The 18,341-nt window shown below is 48.3% G+C and overlaps 1 protein-coding gene across 2 annotated transcripts in view; it reads left to right on the plus strand.

Annotated features, from left to right (window-relative positions):
• Positions 1-12,460, plus strand: part of tspan33a (tetraspanin 33a) — a 39,490-nt gene extending 27,030 nt beyond the window's left edge. For both annotated transcript variants that reach the window (XM_086010612.1, XM_086010611.1), the window contains 4 exons: positions 5,305-5,400; positions 7,978-8,103; positions 9,297-9,458; positions 11,434-12,460. In XM_086010612.1, coding sequence (XP_085866738.1) covers positions 5,305-5,400; positions 7,978-8,103; positions 9,297-9,458; positions 11,434-11,535 — 486 coding nt within the window. In that variant the 3' untranslated portion in view covers positions 11,536-12,460. The remainder of the gene's footprint in view (positions 1-5,304; positions 5,401-7,977; positions 8,104-9,296; positions 9,459-11,433) is intronic.
• The last annotated feature ends 5,881 nt before the right edge of the window (positions 12,461-18,341 follow it).

An 18,341-nucleotide genomic window follows, 5' to 3' on the forward strand; every position in this document is an offset into this window, starting at 1 on the left:
AATTCTGAATTCTTCGGACTCTATTCCCTAAAATCTGTGTTTTAATTTTCATTCTCGGAATGTGGGTGTTGCTGGCAAGGCTGCCATTTATAGCCCATCACTCGATGCCCCGAGAAGGTTGTAAGATTAGGATCACAGGCCACACACAGATTACCCAAAGGGTTTTAGGAGTTGCAATGCTTTTATTAAAGAGCTACAGTTTTAAAGCATAATCAGATATTACATATGGTTTAAGCCGAGTATAATAGACATACAACCCGTGATAGTAGGAGCGATCTACGATTCCAGAATCGGAATGCCAGGACCGGACGGATGGGGAGGCAGTACGGTGGTCTCTGATTGGGTGGATTCCTGCAGTCTGCTGCAGCGGTCACTTCCTTTGGGTCATCTCTCAAGCTGTTGGAGGTGTTAGGCCGTCGGCCACCTCAGAGGCTAAACTTGACCACGGTATGAGGCCGTCAGCCACCCTGGGGAAGCCTTCACCCCGACTGCCTGATTTCCCCCCTCGGTCGTCTATGTTTATAGTTATTTCGGTGGGCTGGTAACCACCCGGTGTCAATCGTTTGATCCCCATCCTATCGTCCAATTGTGAAGCGGGAAGGCATCCCTCACCGTCCCTTTCTGCATGACTGACGAGGCCTCCCTCTTATCTTTCTGAGGAATGTTTTGTTATGTTTCTTTAAGGACATTTTATGACTTTTTTGGCTCCATTTTTGTCTCTTTATCCTCCCCCCTGTGTTGTTTTTGCATTTTACGATTCCCTTATCACTTCTATTTGTCTTTTGATGCTTGATATTCGACCTTGCTGCCATTTCTGCTCTCTGTTCCCGGCTGCATGGTGTCAGCCTCTGTTCTAAGAATTAAAACCCATCTTTCAATCTAACGGCTATTTCTTACAATTTGATGGTGGGCCTTGTCTTTGAACCGCTGCAGTCCCTGTATTATTCTTTGTAGCATTTTTAATGTAGCTGAGTGCTTTGCTCGGCCACGTCGGAGGGCAGATAAGAGTCCACCACGTTGGTGAGGGACTGGAGTCACACATGGAGCAGACTGGGCAAGGACGGCAGGTTTCCTTTCCTAAAGGACATTAGTGATCCGACTGGGTTTTTATGATCCGACTGCTTCGTGGTCACTTTTTTTTAAAGTGGTACCAGCTTTTTATTCCCAGATTTTCAAACTGAATTCAAAATTCTTGGGTGGTGGGATTTGAGCTGGTGGGAATACTAGTCCAGTAGCATATCCACTACACTACCGTACCCTGTGTGGTGTAAATGTATTCAACTCGGTAGTCTGGGGGGAAAAAAAATTAATAAATATTGAGTTTACCCACTCGGTCATCCCTTTTTTGTGTTTCTGCCGCATTTCTTGCTGCACGTAGGGGCGGGCAGCTCATCTGGCAACCCCTCGCTTTGTGTTCGGCTGTTGCTCACAGCGGTTGTGCAGCTCGGTTACTATACTTTCTGTAATATGTCTGCACCAGCTCCTCGTTAGCTGGCCGAGACATATTGGAGGATTATCGTCGTAGGCGAGTTGAGTGGTTTTTCTCTCAATTCTGCAAATAAAATGATTCATGAGAACACCCACACGCACAGACACATCGAATTACACGGAATCGACAGCACAGAAACAGGCCATTCAGCCCAACTGAGCCGTGCTGGTGTTTTTGCTCCACACCAGCTTCATCTCACCCTAGCAGCATATCCTTCTATTCCTTTCTCCCTCATGTACTTATCTAGCTTCCCCTTAAATGCATCTATGCTGTTCGCCTCAACCACTCCACTTTAACCTCGGTGGTGAGGAAGCTTTTAGAAACAGTAGTCGGGGACAAAATTAACAGTCACTTGGACAAGTGTGGATTAATTAAGGAAAGCCAACACAGATTTAAAGGCAAATCGTGTTTAACCAACTTGAGTTTTTTGATGAGGTAACAGAGGGCTGATGAGGGCAATGTGGTTGATGTGGTGTACATGGATTTCCAAAAGGCGTTCGATAAAGTGCCACATAATAGGCTTGCCAGAAAAGTTGAAGCCCATGAAATAAAAGGGACAGTGGCAGCATGTATACGGAATTGGCTAAGTGATGGGGAACAGAGTGTAGTGGTTGTTTTTCGGACTGGAGGAAGGTATACAGTGGTGTTCCCCAGGGGTCGGTTCTAGGACCACTGCTTTTCTTGATATATATTAATGACTTGGATGTGGGTGTACAGGGCACAATTTCAAAATTTGCAGATGAGACAAAGCTTGGAAGTATAGTGAACAGTGAGGAGGAGAGTGATAGACTTCAGGAAGACATAGACAGGCTGGTGAAATGGGCGGACATGTGGCAGATGAAATTTAATGCAGAAAAGTGCAGTGTGATGCAATTTGGTAGAAAGAATTAGGAGAGGACATAAACTAAAGGGGATGCACGAACTGAGAGACCCGGGGGTATGTGTGCACAAATCGTTGAAGGTGGCAGGGCAGGTTGAGAAAGCAGTTAAAAAGGCTTACGGGGTCCTGGGCTTCATGAATAGAGGTATAGAGTACAAAAGTGTGGAAATTATGATGAATCTGTATGAAACACTGGTTTGACCTCAGCTGGAGTATTGAGTCCAATTCTGGGCATCACACTTTAGGAAGGACGTGCAGACCGTAGAGGGGGTGCAGAAAAGATTTACGCGAATGATTCCAGGGATGAGGGACTTCAGTTATGTTGATAGACTGGAGAAGCTGGGGTTGTTCTCCTTGAAGCAGAGAAGGCTGAGAGGAGATTTGATGGAGGTGCTCAAAATCATGAGGGGTCTGGACAGAGTCGATAGAGTAACTGTTCCCATTGGCGGAAGGGTCGAGAGCCAGAGGACACAAATTTAAGGTGATTGGTAAAAGAGCCAAAGGTGACGTAAGAAGAATCTTTTTTACACAGCGAGTGATTAGGATCTGGAATGCACTGCCTGAAAGGGTGGCGGAGGCAGACTCGATCTTATCTTTCAAAAGGGAATTGGATAAGTATCTGAAAGAAAAACATTTGCAGGGCTACGGGGAAAGGGTGGGGGAGTGGGACTAGCTGAGAGTCGGCACGGGCTCAATGGACCGAATGGCTGCCTTCTGTGCTGTAACCATTCTATGATTCTATGTAGTAGCGCGTTCCACATTCTCACCACTCTTTGGGTAAAGAAGTTTCTCCTGAATTCCCTATTGGATTTATTAGTGACTATCTTATATTTATGACCTCACAAGTGGAAACATCCTATCAAACCCTTTCATAATCTTAAAAGACTTCTATCAGGTCACCCCTCAGCCTTTTTTCTAGAGAAAAGAGCCCCAGCCTGTTCAGTCTCTCAATCGTTGTACCCCCACCGCTCTGGTATCATTCTTGTAAATCTTTTTTGCAACCTCACCAGTGCCTCTATCCTTTTTATAATATTTGAGACCAGAACTATTCACAGTATTCCAAGTGTGGTACAGCATTCGCATTATCTTTTGGGGGGGTGGTGGGTGAGAAAGAGGGAATTATATCCCATGGATACTTGGATTCCAGCTTTCAATCAGGATCTTGTGTATCTGCGACTCTCGGTTTACGTGGAGCTTCAGCTCCCTCTAGTGGCTCACTGTGTAAACACATGGTGCATGGTGTGGAAGTGAACCATTGCAGACCAGACAGTCCAAAGTTCACCTCTAGTAGATGTGGTAGTAGTGGACCACCTTCCTGAGCCGCTGTACTCTGTGGTGAAGGTGCTCCCACAATGCGTAATTGTAGCAGTTTTGATACAACTGAGTGTCTTGCTAGGCCACTTCAGTGGGCAGTTAAGAGTCAGTCACGTTGGTGTAGGACTGGAGTCACTTATAGGCCAGACCGGGTAAGATCCGTAAGACAAAGGTCCTCGACCAACCTGCCCCCCCCCCCCCCCCCCGATTGTCCAAGGCCTCGTCGTGGATTTTGATAATGTGGACCACTTTCCATACCTCGGAAGCCTACTGTCAACAAGGGCAGACGTCGATGACTAAGTCCAACACTGCCTTCAGTGTGCCAGTGCAGCCTTCAGTCGCCTGAGGAAGAGTGTTTGAAGACCAGGACCTCAAACCAGGCACCAAGCTCATGGTGTACAGAGCAGCAGTGATACCTGCCCTGCTGTATGCCCCAGAGACATGGACCATGTACAGCAGGCACCTCAAAGCACTGGAGAGGTACCACCAACGCTGCCTCTGCAAGATCCTGCAAATCCATTGGCAGGACAGGTGCACCAACGTCGGTGTTCTCGCTCAGGCCAGCATCGAAGCTCTGACCACGCTCGATCAGCTCCAATGGATGGGCCACATGGTCCACATGCCCGATACGAGACTCCCAAACAAGCACTCTACTCGGAGCACCAACACGGCAAGAGAGCCCCAGGTGGGCAGAGGAAACGCTTCAAGGACACCCACAAAGCCTCCTTGAAAAAGGGCAACATCCCCACTGACACCTGGGAATCCCTGGCCCAAGACTCCACAAAGTGGAGGAGAAGCATCCGGGAAGGCGCCGAACACCTCGAGTCTCTTCGCCGGGAGCAAGTGGAAGCCAAGCGCAAGGAGCGCACGTCAACCCAAGCACCCCACCCACCCGCCCCTTCAACCACCGTCTGCCCCACCTGTGACAGAGACTGTCGGTCCCACATTGGACTCATCAGTCACCTGTGAACTCATTTTCAATGTGGAAGCAAGTCATCCTCTGTTCCGAGGGACTGCCTAAGGAGGAGGACTGGAGTCACTTATAGGCCAGACCGGGTAAGAACGGTAGGTTTCCGTCCCTAAAAGAAAGACATGAGTGAACCAGTTGGGTTTTTTACGACAAGCCGACAGCTTCAAGTTCACTTTTACTGATACCAGCTTTTTTCCCAATTTTTTTTCAACTGAATTCAAATTCTCAACCTGTCACGGTGGGATTTGAACCCTCATTCACTGGGTTATTAGTGCAGTAACATAACCGCTACGCTCTGCCCTGTGATATCCAGCAGATAATCACACTGGAAGATTGCTGGTGATGAGCAGGTACTGGGTGAGTAGTCGAGGAATCGCACCCCAGAAAAGAGTCCGATCCTCAGGAGAAGCACACAGACCCTGAGGCAGAGGCGATCTGCTTTAAAACGGACAGATTGGGCCTGTCCTTTGGTCAGTGGTGGTTGGTGGGGATGTAGGCCTCTTTATTATGAATATATTTTACACCCACAAGCGTCAGTCCTGGAAATAGGGCCCTGTTTGTGATTTGGGTGTGTAGGGTGAGGCCGGACTCGGTAAATGGGAGCTGTCTCTTATCTCTAATTCCCAAATGTACTCTTGCCTCCCAATGCAGGCCCGATCAAAGGTCAGTGAGATCATCGACAACGCGATAATCCACTACCGAGATGACCTGGATCTCCAGAACCTCATCGACTACGGACAGAAGCAGGTACGGTATCACGGGGTCACGACCCCTCTGCACTAAATAACCTTTAAGCTGCCCAGTACTCCGTGCTCCCCATCTCTTTCGCATGCTCCCTCTCTCTCGAATTGATTAGCACTTACTTGCTCTCTCCTTCTCGTTCATTGTCACCCTCTTCCTCTCTTGCGCTCTCTAGGCCCGCTAAATATTATTGTCCCAAAGTTGCACAGAAAGCATCGATGTCTGAGTTAGCGAGACCTAACCAGAGAAACTGAGTCCCCAGTTGGTGACGATGAAGCGAATTAAATGGAAATCATGTGGTAGCTGGTTTGAACAAATGCTGTCGCCAATCATTTCTTCAGTCTTTCAATTTTAGCGCTTTAATTTGTTTTTTAACTACAGCTGTAATCTTAAAAATTAGAATATAATATACGAATATAAATAATTCTTTCGTGAACAATGGATTCACTTATTTCTCAATCTTAATCTCCTAACATTACCTCCCTTAATTTTACTTTCTCTGGCTCCAGGTATAACAGAGGATTTGGTTTGGCTGTTTCTGGCCTTATCTAGTTGCGTTCCGCCGTTAATGACCTGTATCTACACACCCAAGGTCATCCACTCCATGTAACATGTTACTGTTTAAGGTCATGTTCGCCTCCCTTTTTTTGCTTCCAAGATGTACCACGACCCAGTTATCAGCCCATCCTGGCGGCCTATCTATATCCTTTGCAGTCTTTCAGAATATGTTGTACCCCCTCCCCTAATTTTGGTGTCACGGGCCATTTTTATATTGCTTGTTCCCCAATTCATAAGGCCAGTTCACTTGTGTTCTTATTTATAAAAAAAAAAATAATTCTCTGGGATGTGGGCGTCGCTGGCAAGGCCAGCATTTATTGCCCATTCCTAATTGCCCTCGAGGGTGGTGGTGAGCTGCCTTCTTGAACTGCTGCAGTCCGTGTGGTGAAGGTAATCCCAGTGCTGTTAGGGAAGGAGTTCCAGGATTTTGACCCAGCGACGATGGAGGAACAGCTGATATATGTCCAAGTCGGGAGGGTGTGACACTTGGAGGTGGTGGTGTTCCCACGCACCTGCTGCCCTTGTCCTTCTAGGTAGTGGAGGTCGCAGTTTTGGGAGGTGCTGCCGAAGAAGCCTTGGCAAGTTGGTGCAGTGCATCTTGTAGATGGTGCACACTGCAGCCATGGTGCGCCGGTGGTGAATGGGCTACTGATCAAGCTTTGTCCTGGATGGTGTCACGTTTTGTTCGCAGAATATAAGGTTGACCCCGACATGATCCTGTGGAACATCACTCAGGACATCTGCTCAGTCAGAGAAACTCTACTTCCACCCTTTATTTTTTGCCCACACTACCATGTGCCATTCATTTTGTCGTAAATCGCTTGTGGTGCCTTATCAAATACTTTTTGACCATCCATATAATCCACATCCACTGCATTTCCTTCACCCATCCTCTCTGGTATTTATTCAAAATGTTCAAGCCTGACCAGTCCTTTTAGCTAAAGCAAAATACTGCGGATGCTGGAAATCTGAAATAAGAACACAAAATGCTGGAAACGCTCAGTGAGGCAGCATCTGTGGAGAGAGAAACAGTTAACGTTCCAGGTCGACGACCTTTCATCAGAACTGGTCACCGATTGTTCTTTAGCAATCTGTGCTGGCTGACTGCCTCTGATTAGATCCTGTTCTCCAACAACAGCTCCACTCCCACCCCTGCCGGTCCTGCAATCCCAATTACCACCTACTCTGAACACCGAGGCAAAGTCCTTGGTGCCTCTGCCGCATCAGTGGGCAGCACTCTCTCGCCTCCTGAATCAAAAGGTTGTGGGTTCAAGTCCCACTCCAGAGACTTGAGCACAATAGGCTGACACTCCAGTACAGTACTGAGGGAGTGCTGCACTGTCAGAGGGGCCGTCTTTCCGATGAACCATTAAACCGAGGCCCTGTCTGCCCTCTCGGGTGGATGTAAAAGATCCCATGACACTATTTCAAAGAAGAGCAGGAGAGTTCTTCCCCGGTGTCCTGGCCAATATTTATCCCTCAACCAACATCACTACAACAGATTATCTGGTCATATCACATTGCTGTTTGTGGGATCTTGCTGTGTGCAAATTGGCTGCTGCGTTTCCTACATTACAACAGTGACTACACTTCAAAAAGTACTTAATTGGCTGTAACGCACTTTGGGATGTCCTGAGGTTGTGCAAGCCACTATAGAAATGCAAGTCTTTTTCTTTTACCTCTGCAGAGTGGTTTTGCAAACATGTAATTATGTTGGAATATTTTTGAGATGGGATGTGTTTCCTTGATCTCCCATTGTTCCCAGGTGATGGGCCGAGTGTAAACTGCTCTGAGGCCTCTGACTTCCCCACTCTGATACCGCTCCGCCTGTGAGGCCACATGTAAGGCAGCCCAGCCTGACAATCCCACGGACTTCTCTCCTCCTGACCTCCCCACAATTAGCCTCCGCACCCATGGACCTGAACCCCACCAAGGGGCAGGGAAATGACTGCACTCCCTACCCAACACTGGGAGCAACAGGTGGGGCACTAACCTGTCTTTGTTCTCTCTCCCTCCCTCTCACAGTTCAGCTGTTGTGGGGGAATCTCGTACAAGGACTGGAGCCACAACATGTACTTTAACTGCACAGTGGCGAACCCCAGCCGGGAGCGCTGCTCCGTGCCCTACTCCTGCTGCCTGCGGTCGGAGGAGGTGAGTGACCGAGTCGGGTGAATTTTTCAGTAATCCAGACACAGGCTGCAGTCCTGTGCCCGTAATGTTCAAACACACAGAACGCTGGCGGGTTTATTAACACTGAAATGCAGCACACTCCTGGCCAACACTGAGATCACAAGGGATGCTTTGCTGCAGAAGATCCTCTCATTAGTCGGGTGGGCTCAACCCTCCGGATTTCTCCCTCCTTCATCTCCCCACCTCGCAGTGCAACGATCTCGCTTTTAAGCTTGGCTAAAAGTCCATGACATCACCTCCTCCCTGACCTGCCCTCTTAGTTTTACATCAGGTATCATCAGCTCAACGTGTCAAAGGCTCCACCACACAATCTCAGGGCATAACACAAACTACCGTGTCTATTTACTTGTACAGAAAAAAATAAACATATGATGTTTAGGCCCCAGCTGCAGTATTGTGACCAATTCTGGCCACCACACTTTAGGAAGGTGTCAAGACCTTAGAGAGGGTGCAGAGGAGATTTACTGGAACGGTACCAGGGATGGATGAAAGTCTTCAGTTATGTGGCGAAGTTAGAGAAGCTGGGGTTGTTCTCCTTAGAGCAGAGAAAGTTAAGGATTTGATAGAGGCGCTCAAAATCATGAAGGGTTTTGATCGAGTAAATAAAGAGAAACTGTTTCCAGTGGCAGAAGGGTCGGTAACCAGAGGAAACAGATTTAAGGTGACTAGCAAAAGAACCAGAGGTGACATGAGTGGGAAAAACATTCACGCAGCGAGTTATGATCTGGAATGCACTGCCTGAGAGGGCGGTGGAAGCAGATTCAATAATAACTTTCAAAAGGGAATTGGATAAATACTTGAAGGGGAAAAAATATACAGGGCTCTGGGGAAACAGTGGGGGAGTGGGACTAATGGCCTCCTGTGTTGTATGATTCTGATTCTATGTATCCATGAGAAGATTATCCAAGGCTATTTTATAGGACGACAGTTACAGCCTCACAGATTAGTGCACGTTCTACAGATATCGTCTGCTTCAGCACATCTCTGGAAAAAGCTGCCCACAAAATAGTCACAAGTTCGTCCAGCATAGTTTCTCTAATGCGAGTAGCGTGTCAATCCGCTAGTGGGGGAGGGAGGGAAGGAGCCGAAACACTCACCCCCTCACCTTCAGACTAAAACTCTCTCGCTTTGACCCCGGTGTCCTTCCAACACAGAAAGTGATCAACACCATGTGCGGGCAGGGGATGCAGGACCTGGACTACTTGGCGGCGGAAGAATACATCTACACCAACGGGTGCATCGACAAGCTGGTCGACTGGATCCATAGCAACCTCTTCCTGCTTGGGGGCGTGGCCCTGGGCCTCGCCATCCCACAGGTCAGTGTCCCACCCACTTCACCCCCACTTGCATAGGAGTAGGAATAAGCCATTCAGCCCCTCGAGCCTGTCCTGTCATTCAGTTAGATCATGGCTAATCTGTATCTTAACACCATCTACCTGCCTTGGTTCCGTATCCTTTAATTACCCTTACCTAACAAAAATCAATCGATCTCTTTTGAAATTTTCCAATTGATCCCCCCCAGCCTCTACAGCATTTTCGGGGAGAGTGTCTTAGATTTCCACTACCCTTTGTGTGAAGAAGTGCTTCCTGACATCATCCCTGAACGGCCTAGCTCTAATTTTAAGATTATGCCCCCTTGTTCTGGACTTACCCCCCCCCCCCCCCCCACAGAGGAATAGTTTCTCGCTATCTACCCTATCAGCTCTTAATCACCTCAATTCGATCACTCCTTAATCTTCTCTACTCAAGGGAATACAAGCCAAGAATATGGAACCTCTCCTCATTTAATCTTTTTTCTGATCTGTTGAGTTTCTCATCCTGCGGATTCCCTTCCTTGGACCCCCCCCCCACCAAAATCAAAGTACCTTCACGTGTGAGCCTTGACGCCGAGCATGGTGTAGAATTCGGGGGGTGGGGGGGAGGAAGGAGAAGTGAACCTGATTCTGTCTTCAGTGACTGGATTGCAATTGGGAGTAGGAACCTGGGTTTATTCATTTTTTTTTTTTTTCCCCCTTCCATTGTCCCGGGGTGCTGAGGCCAATTATAACTCCTTCCCGCTGCTGCTCCCCATCCAGTGCTCGATGCATTTTGTGAAGCGGTGATGCTTTCTGTGGCCGAATAGGACCTGATGAACGCCCACCAGCGCAACCGCGAGCGGCCGTGGAACTGCACCCGGCACAACTCCAGCACTTTCCAGGAGCATTAAAGGGGAAAAGGCCGGGAGGGGTGGGGTTATTTGTTTTAAAGGAGCAGCGTCTCTACGCGGTGAAGGGGGTGGGGTGCGGTATGCGAGCCAGGATGCTCGCTCCTCGATTCTGCAGAGGTGACGTGGTGCGTGCAAGATGAGGAGGCAATTTCCTCGCACATATCGGCGAGGAATTGACCAGCGATGATGGCGGTCTGCCAGACACATGCTGGAAGACAACAGTGCCCCTTTAACAAGGAAAGAACTTGCATTTATATAGCACCTTTCACAACCTCAGAACATAAGAATATAAGAAATAGGAGCAGGAGTAGGCCATACGGCCCCTCGGGCCTGCTCCGCCATTCAATAGGATCATGGCTGATCTGAATCGAGACTCACGTCCACTTCCCTGCCCTCTCCCCGTAACCCCTAATTCCCTTATCTGCTAGGAAAATGTCTATCTCCATTTTAAATTTATTTAATGTTGCAGCTTCCACAGCTCTCTGGGGTAGCAAATTCCATAGATTTACTACCCTCTAAGTGAAGAAGTTTCTCCAAAGCGTTTTACAGTCAGTCAAATACTTTTAAAGTGTAATCACTGGTGTATGTAGGAAATTCAACAGCCAATTTGCGCACAGCAAGCTCCCACAAACAGCAATGTGATAACCAGATCTTTTTTAATGATGTTGGTTGGGGGATAAATATGGGCCCCAGGACACCGGGGAGAACCCAGCTGCTCCTCTTCGAAATAGTGCCTTGGGATCTTTTGTGTCCACCTGAGGGGGCAGACGGGGCCTCGGTTTAACGGCACCTCGGAGAGTGCAGCACTCCCCGAGTACTGCATTGAAGTGTCAGCCTAGATTTTGTACTAGAGTCTGTGGTGTGGGACTTGAACCCACAACCTCCTGACTCTCGGGCAAGAGCCTGAGCCATGGGTGAGCTACTGTAAATAACACAGACTGTACAAGCAGGATGTGCGTGAGAAATGAGCAGTGTGCAAATGGTATTAGTTGCAGGGCGCTGCTCCTTTTTAAGGAAACTGCGTGGCGGGGTCTGTTTATTTGTTTAATTTACTTCTCTCTTCTCTCCTTGACTGCTGTCTCCAGTTGGTGGGAATTCTTCTCTCCCAGATCCTCATCAACCAGATCAAAGATCAGATCGAGCTCCAGAAGTACAACAGCCAGCACAGAGCCGACCCCTGGTACTGACCGACCACCCCCCCCCAGCTATTCACACTGGGCGGGGCAGCACGGTGTTCCGCTGGAGTCGTTTCTCAAGCTGCCGGCGTGGAGACCAATCTAATTGATGAAGCCTCTGGGTTTGTGTTTGCTCAGAGAGGACTTGCAGCCCGTCAAGGTCGACACACTGCCGCTCCGCTCTCGGTGGGTTACACACTGTCCACAGGATGCCCAGGCCCTCGGGAACTTACGGTTTTAAATGGATCTCTCACTGTCTAACAATAAATTCATTTGTTTTATTAAATATATATATAGTAGGTGTCCTGTGGTATGGCTCTCGGGTACTGGTGTGGAGCAGAATGTCCCATATGTCATTGGTACTGGCCTGATCTCCCTTGGCTTCTCACTGAGGCCTTGCACTTGACTTTCAAGGGGTTTGTTCACCTGTTGCTGGGCAACTCTGTTAATCTGTGCCCATGTTTGTTGTTTGTTAATCTGCCTGTGTTCCTGTTACACTCTTGCTCTGTTCACGTCTGTTACTGATTTGTTAATCTGCCTCTGTGTTCCTGTTACTCTCGCTTGCTCTGTTCACGTCTGTTACTGTTAATCTATTGTTTTTTTTTTATTGCTCTCTATTGCTGTGCCTCTGTTTCTATCGATGGGACGCTCCAGGGTGTAAACAGCCAATGTTTCAAACTGTGCCTCCCAAACATCTACCTGTCTGAGGTCGTTCAAGGTTGTCAGAGTGCTTCCTGGGTCACTGGCTAAATCTAGCACTAAAAGGAGGACCGTACTGTGGAGTTATGGAGTTAATGTATTAAAAGGGATGTTACAATTGGATAAGTCCCCTTACTGTGTGTGGACACATTGGCTGATAATGTTAATGTCTAACTGTTCATGTACATTTTTTGATAAATGAAATATTTTTGTCTTTTAATAAAAATAATAGATAATCTATCTGCCTGTGTTGAAGTATTTTAAAGGATTTTTTTTTGTAAATTGGTCTGTTGTACGTATGATGCAGTCAGATGGCTGGAGGCTGTGCCACCAGATGGTGCAATGACACCGGGAGTTAGTTCAGTAATGCTGAGTTTAAAGGAGACACAGATTGTACCTTTCACACCCACAGTTCCGTGGGCCACAAGTTCCTAATCTGAGGCATGCCATTTCCAGGCAGTGAGGGAGGAGGAGGAGGAGGAGAGATCAAGGACTGTGCTCAAAGCACAGCTGTGATGGCTCCACAGCCAAATAGCCTGTCTGCCAACACTCGCAGTCTGGACTCGCTCTTGAAGAGGTACCAAAGGGTACCAGTCTCTGGAACAAAAACCTATTGCCTTTAAAGAGAGGAGGCGAGAAAATGGCGAGGAGGGCAGCCAAGACCCTCCCTCCCTCTCCATACAAGGGAGCACTGGGCAGCCGTACGGCCTTTCGATTGATCAGAGGTTGAGGTGAATCTGCAGCATGCGGTGCAGCGATCACAAGCTCAGGAGATGATTACGGGTGAGGGAAGCCATTCGGCCCATCTTTGTTTCCCCATTCAGTAAGAGCCTACAGTCCTCCTGTTGGAACATCCACCCCTTTCTTAAATGACTCCAAGGTTTGCACCGCCACTCCTATCACCGCTTTTCCCCAACCCCAATACCAGCTACAGTGGGAGGGTGGGGGAGGGAAAGAAGGTTGGATTGATGACGAGAATAAAAGCTGACCAGGCTGGGGGTCAAAGATCACCAAGGCCTGAATTTCCCCCTCTTTTAAAAACACAACCTACGGTTTATCTGTTGCAGTTCTATCATCCATGAAACAAACTCTGCAAAGTTCTGCAAACCATCCCGAACCAGCTCTTGTTTAAATCTGTTTTTTCACGATCGATACCGCAGGCGATGAACTGGCAATTAAATATTAAATGAGCCTGTCTACGCAGGGCCTCGGGCTGCTCAGTCTGAGGGTGGAGGGCCTGTGTGTGTGTGTGGTCCTAAAGTCTTGCCAACAAGAGGCACTCCCCGAGACTGAGGCACCGCTTGGCTTTCACTGTCGGGCTGGGCTCGGCTTCCTGCCCTGAAACGCTTGTTTTTCTTCTTGTTTCCCCGCCCCCTCCTTTTACAGAAGAAACTGACTCTTGGAGGGGGGAGGGTGAGAAGGGGGGGGAGTAACCATTCTGCAGTCACCTCCTGCCCTCTGGTACTTCACCCAGATGAGCAATCTGTCGTGCGGGGGCCCAGACAGCACCGGGGAGATATTCTGCTCCCAGCGTGGAGCGCCCCCCCACCCCCTACCCCTGTCATTGGGGAGACAGTATATATGGTGGAATTGCCAGACTGCGAATCTGGCCTCGAGTATCGGGTCAATCGGCTGCGGGGGCCTTACCCAAACTCAGCCACCCGTGTGCTTTCCACCTGTGATGAGCAGCTTGCCTGCTCCTCCACCCACCTGGCCCCCCCACTGATGGGGGGCACTGAGGCCAATGATGCTCACTTCTGCCACCCCTTCTCCCCACACCGCCACCCCCCCCCCCCCCCCACCCCCCCCAAAACGTGAGATCATACAAGATTCTGAGGGGGATTGACAGGGTAGATGCTGAGAGGTTGTTTCCCCTGACTGGAGTGTCTAGAACTAACGGGCATAGTCTCAGGATAAGGGGTAGGCCATTTCAGACTGAGATGAGGAGGAATTTCTTCACTCAGAGGGTTGTGAATCTTTGGAATTCTCTGCCCCAGAGGGCTGTGAATGCTGAGTCTTTGGAGTATATTCAAGGCTGAGATAGATAGATTTTTGGACTCTAGGGGAATCAAGGGATATGGCGATTGGGCGGGAAAGTGGAGTTGAGGTTGGCGATCAGCCATGATCTTATTGAATGGCAGAGCAGGCTCGAGGGGCCAAATGGCCGACTTGTAGTGTATGTACCTTTAAGAGCCCCTGTGTACTGTAATACCGGTAGTGACCACTCGGGTATATAAGCCTGTATAGTGTCTTGTATCTTTTAGTTCACCTCCAGACTTTGTCCAGTAAACGCCTGTTAAACCAACTCCTGCATTCCGTGTCTCCATTAACACACGGATACAACAGTGGCGACGAATTGGAAACGGACTTACCTGCAATTCGGCAGCACCTCAAGGAGATCGATTCCTCAGACGAAGGTCGAAGAAAAAAAAAATAAAAATCTGTGGTTTCACCAGCTAGTCGGGCTGGTGGCAGGTACTGCACTAATCCTTTCTGGGCTGGGGCTTGATCGAGTGGCTCTGCAGCGGGGCCGAGCAGTGAGTCGGAAGGCGGAGGCAAACAGAGACGGAGGGTGGAGCACTCGGGAGACGGCCGGCGCTGCAAAGCAGGTCGGCGTTCGGACCAAGCAGAGGGAGGGAAAAGTCCCAGAGAGTCCGGCGGGAACGAGTCTCCAACTATTAAAAATATCTGTAAATAAAAATCGCGGAGAACAGTGTTGTCAGCAGCGGCGGGAAAGCGCGGGAGATGCCATTTTTTCTCGGCAGAGAAGAAAGGAAAGCGCGGGAGGTGCCATTTTTGATTTTCAGGATGCCTAAGACTGGCAATATTACTGCTTTCGATAGTGATGTAGAGGATTGGACCACATATGTGGAAAGAGTGGAGGTATATTGCACAGCGAATGAAGTAGAGGATGATAAAAAGGCATCGGTACTTCTAAATCTGATGGGCGCAAGGACATACGGGCTGTTACGAAACTTAATCACTCCAGCCAAACCGATGGACAAGAATTTTAAGGAGATTGTTGATGCCCTACAGGAGCACTTAAACCCAACACCGCTGCTGATAGCGGAACGATTCAAATTCTTCAGGAGGAATCAGCACAAGAATGAAAGTAACGCTGATTACCTCACCGAATTAAGAAAGCTGTCAAAGCACTGCCAATTTGGGGCAGGACTGGCAGATTCTCTACGAGACAAATTCGTCTGCGGTCTCCTAAGTGAAGGAACACAGAAAAGGCTACTTTCTGAGAAAGATTTGACACTGGACAAGGCTTTCAGTGTGGCTGTATCATACGAAGCAGCAGCAAGAGGAGCTGCAGAGATACAGCAAAAGCCACAGGACTTCGGCACCCAAGAAATGACACGGGGTTTCGAGAGATGTTATCGCTGCGGCAGATCCACCCATGACCAGAGGGACTGCTGGTTCAAGGACAAAGCATGCAGGCAATGCGGAAAGATGGGACACATTGCATGTGTATGCCGATCTGGAAACAAAAAATCCACTGACAGAAAAAAAATCAATAAGGAAAAGTACAGAAAGGTACAAATGATGACGGACAATAGCTCCGAAGACCAGAAGAGCGATAGCAACTCCGGAAACAAGAGACTAAGCTGTCTCAAATTACATAATGTAATTGCCAAAGAAGATTACCAGACCATTTGGGTTACCCTCACGATAGCGGGGTCCCCAGTTAAAATGGAGCTAGATACAGGATCAGCTCTGACCGTCATAAGTCAACGGGATTACGAGCGGCTATTTCCGCATATACCTTTGAAAGACACATCCATTATCTTGAAGACATATACGGGGCAGAAAGTATACCCCAGAGGGAAAATAAGGGTGCCTGTTGTATACAACGGCAAGGAAATACAGAAGTTGTATTTATACGTTCTGCAAGATGGTGGTCCACCGTTGTTGGGACGTGAATGGATCAGGAAGATACGTTTAGACTGGCACTCCATTCAGGCACTGATGGTGACCAGTAAGAAAAAAAATGATGATGACGTCATACCTGAACGATTAAAAGACATCTTGGCTAACGCCAAAGAAGTGTTTCAACAGGAACTAGGAACCTTGAAAGGCGTCACCGCCTCAATAAAAGTGGAAGATGCGGCAATTCCCAAGTTTTTTAAGGCAAGGCCGGTGCCATACGCAATTCGTCCAGCAGTCGAGGCAGAGCTGGAGAATTTGGAAAAAGCAGGCGTGTTATCCAAGGTAGATTGGAGCGAGTGGGCAACACCCATCGTCCCGGTCATGAAGAAAACGTTGAATAATAAATCTGAAGAACAGAGAAAAATTTGCATCTGTGGGGACTTCAAGGTGACTGTAAACCCGGTCCTTCACACAATACAGTATCCTCTTCCGAGGATAGAAGATATTTTTGCCTCACTATCCGGAGGGAAACGTTTCACCAAAATTGACTTGGCACAGGCATATCCACAGATGGAGGTTGAGGTGGCCTCTAAAAAGTATCTCACGATAAACACACACAAAGGCCTGTACCAGTACAATCGACTGGTTTTCGGAGTAGCATCAGCTCCAGCTATCTGGCAAAGAGCTATGGAGCAAGTCCTGCAAGGGATTCCGAGGACTCAATGCTACCTAGACGACATCCTTATAACAGGAGAAAACGACAACGAGCACCTTGCCAATTTGGAGCAGGTGCTCACTAGGCTGAGAGAACAGGGCCTACGAGCAAATCGCCCCAAGTGCGAATTTTTCCAGAAACAAATATATTGTGGCCATATAATTAACGAAGAAGGGTTGTATAAGTCACCTGAAAAAATTGAAGCGGTCATAAAAGCCCCAGCATCTGAAAATGTCTCACAATTAAGGTTGTTCCTAGTAATTTATCAATCCTATCATAAATTTTTACCGAACTTATCAACTGTTCTGCACCCTCTTAACGCACTGCTACAAACGGGAATAATTTGGAAATGGAGCGAAGACTGTAAACGTGCCTTCCATAAATGCAAAGGCTTGATCACGTCCAAGGAAGTGTTGGCTCATTACAACCCATCACTGCCAATCAGACTGGCGTGCGATGCATCCCCTTACGGCGTAGGAGCGGTATTATCGCATAGATTCCCTGATGGCTCGGAGCGGCCGATAGCATTTGCGTCACGCTCATTGAACTCAGCTGAGCATAACTATGCCCAGATCGACAGGGAAGCACTCAGCCTGGTGTGGGGAGTGAAGAAATTCAACCATTACCTACACGGACAAAAATTTACCTTGTTGACTGACCATCAACCCCTCGTCTCCATATTCAACCCTAAAAAGGGCGTTCCCATTATGACAGCGCAATGGCTACAGAGGTGGTCCCTTTTCCTAGGGGCACACCAATATGACATAGAATACAAAGGATCAAAACAGCATGGGAATGCTGACGGTTTATCGCGCCTACCGTTGCCAACGGTAGAAGAGGCACCTACAGTGGACCCAGTGGAGATGTTCCACTCGACCATAGTAGAATGTCTACCAGTAACAAATTCTACCATTTAAAAGGAAACGAGAAATGACCCGACTCTCTCACGAGTCTACGATTTAACGGTGAAGGGATGGCCAGCACATGGCGAACCACTGTTGCCAGCATTCTCGCAAAGAAGAGAACAGCTGTCAGTGTGGTGATTCCACCCAAACTCCAGGATAAAGTGCTAAAGGAGCTTCACAAGGGGCATCTGGGTGGAGTGAAAATGAAGAACCTAGCCAGAGCGTTTGTGTGGTGGCCAGGTATCAATGGAGACATCGAAGAAATGACCAAGAGCTGTCTAGGATGCCAGAAGGTCCAAAACGCCCCACCACAAGCCCCTCTACATCCATGGGAGTGGCCCTCATCTCCATGGCAAAGGGTACATATCGACTTTGCTGGTCCATTTATGGACTCAATGTTCTTAATCGCGGTTGATGCACACTTCAAGTGGCCGGAGGTAATAAAGATGTCCTCCACCACCACGGAAAAAACCATCACAGTATTAAGGACCATATTTGCCAGGAATGGGCTGCCTGAACAGATCTGTTCTGATAATGGACCGCAATTTGTGTCCGAAGAATTCAGGAAGTTCTTAAAAAACAATGGGGTTAAGCACTACACGTCCGCCCCATACCATCCCGCCACC

The sequence above is a fragment of the Somniosus microcephalus genome, chromosome 17 (genome assembly GCF_052327205.1).
Source record: "Somniosus microcephalus isolate GS21.2 chromosome 17, FLI_Smic_1.0, whole genome shotgun sequence".
Taxonomy (NCBI): Eukaryota; Metazoa; Chordata; class Chondrichthyes; order Squaliformes; family Somniosidae; genus Somniosus; species Somniosus microcephalus.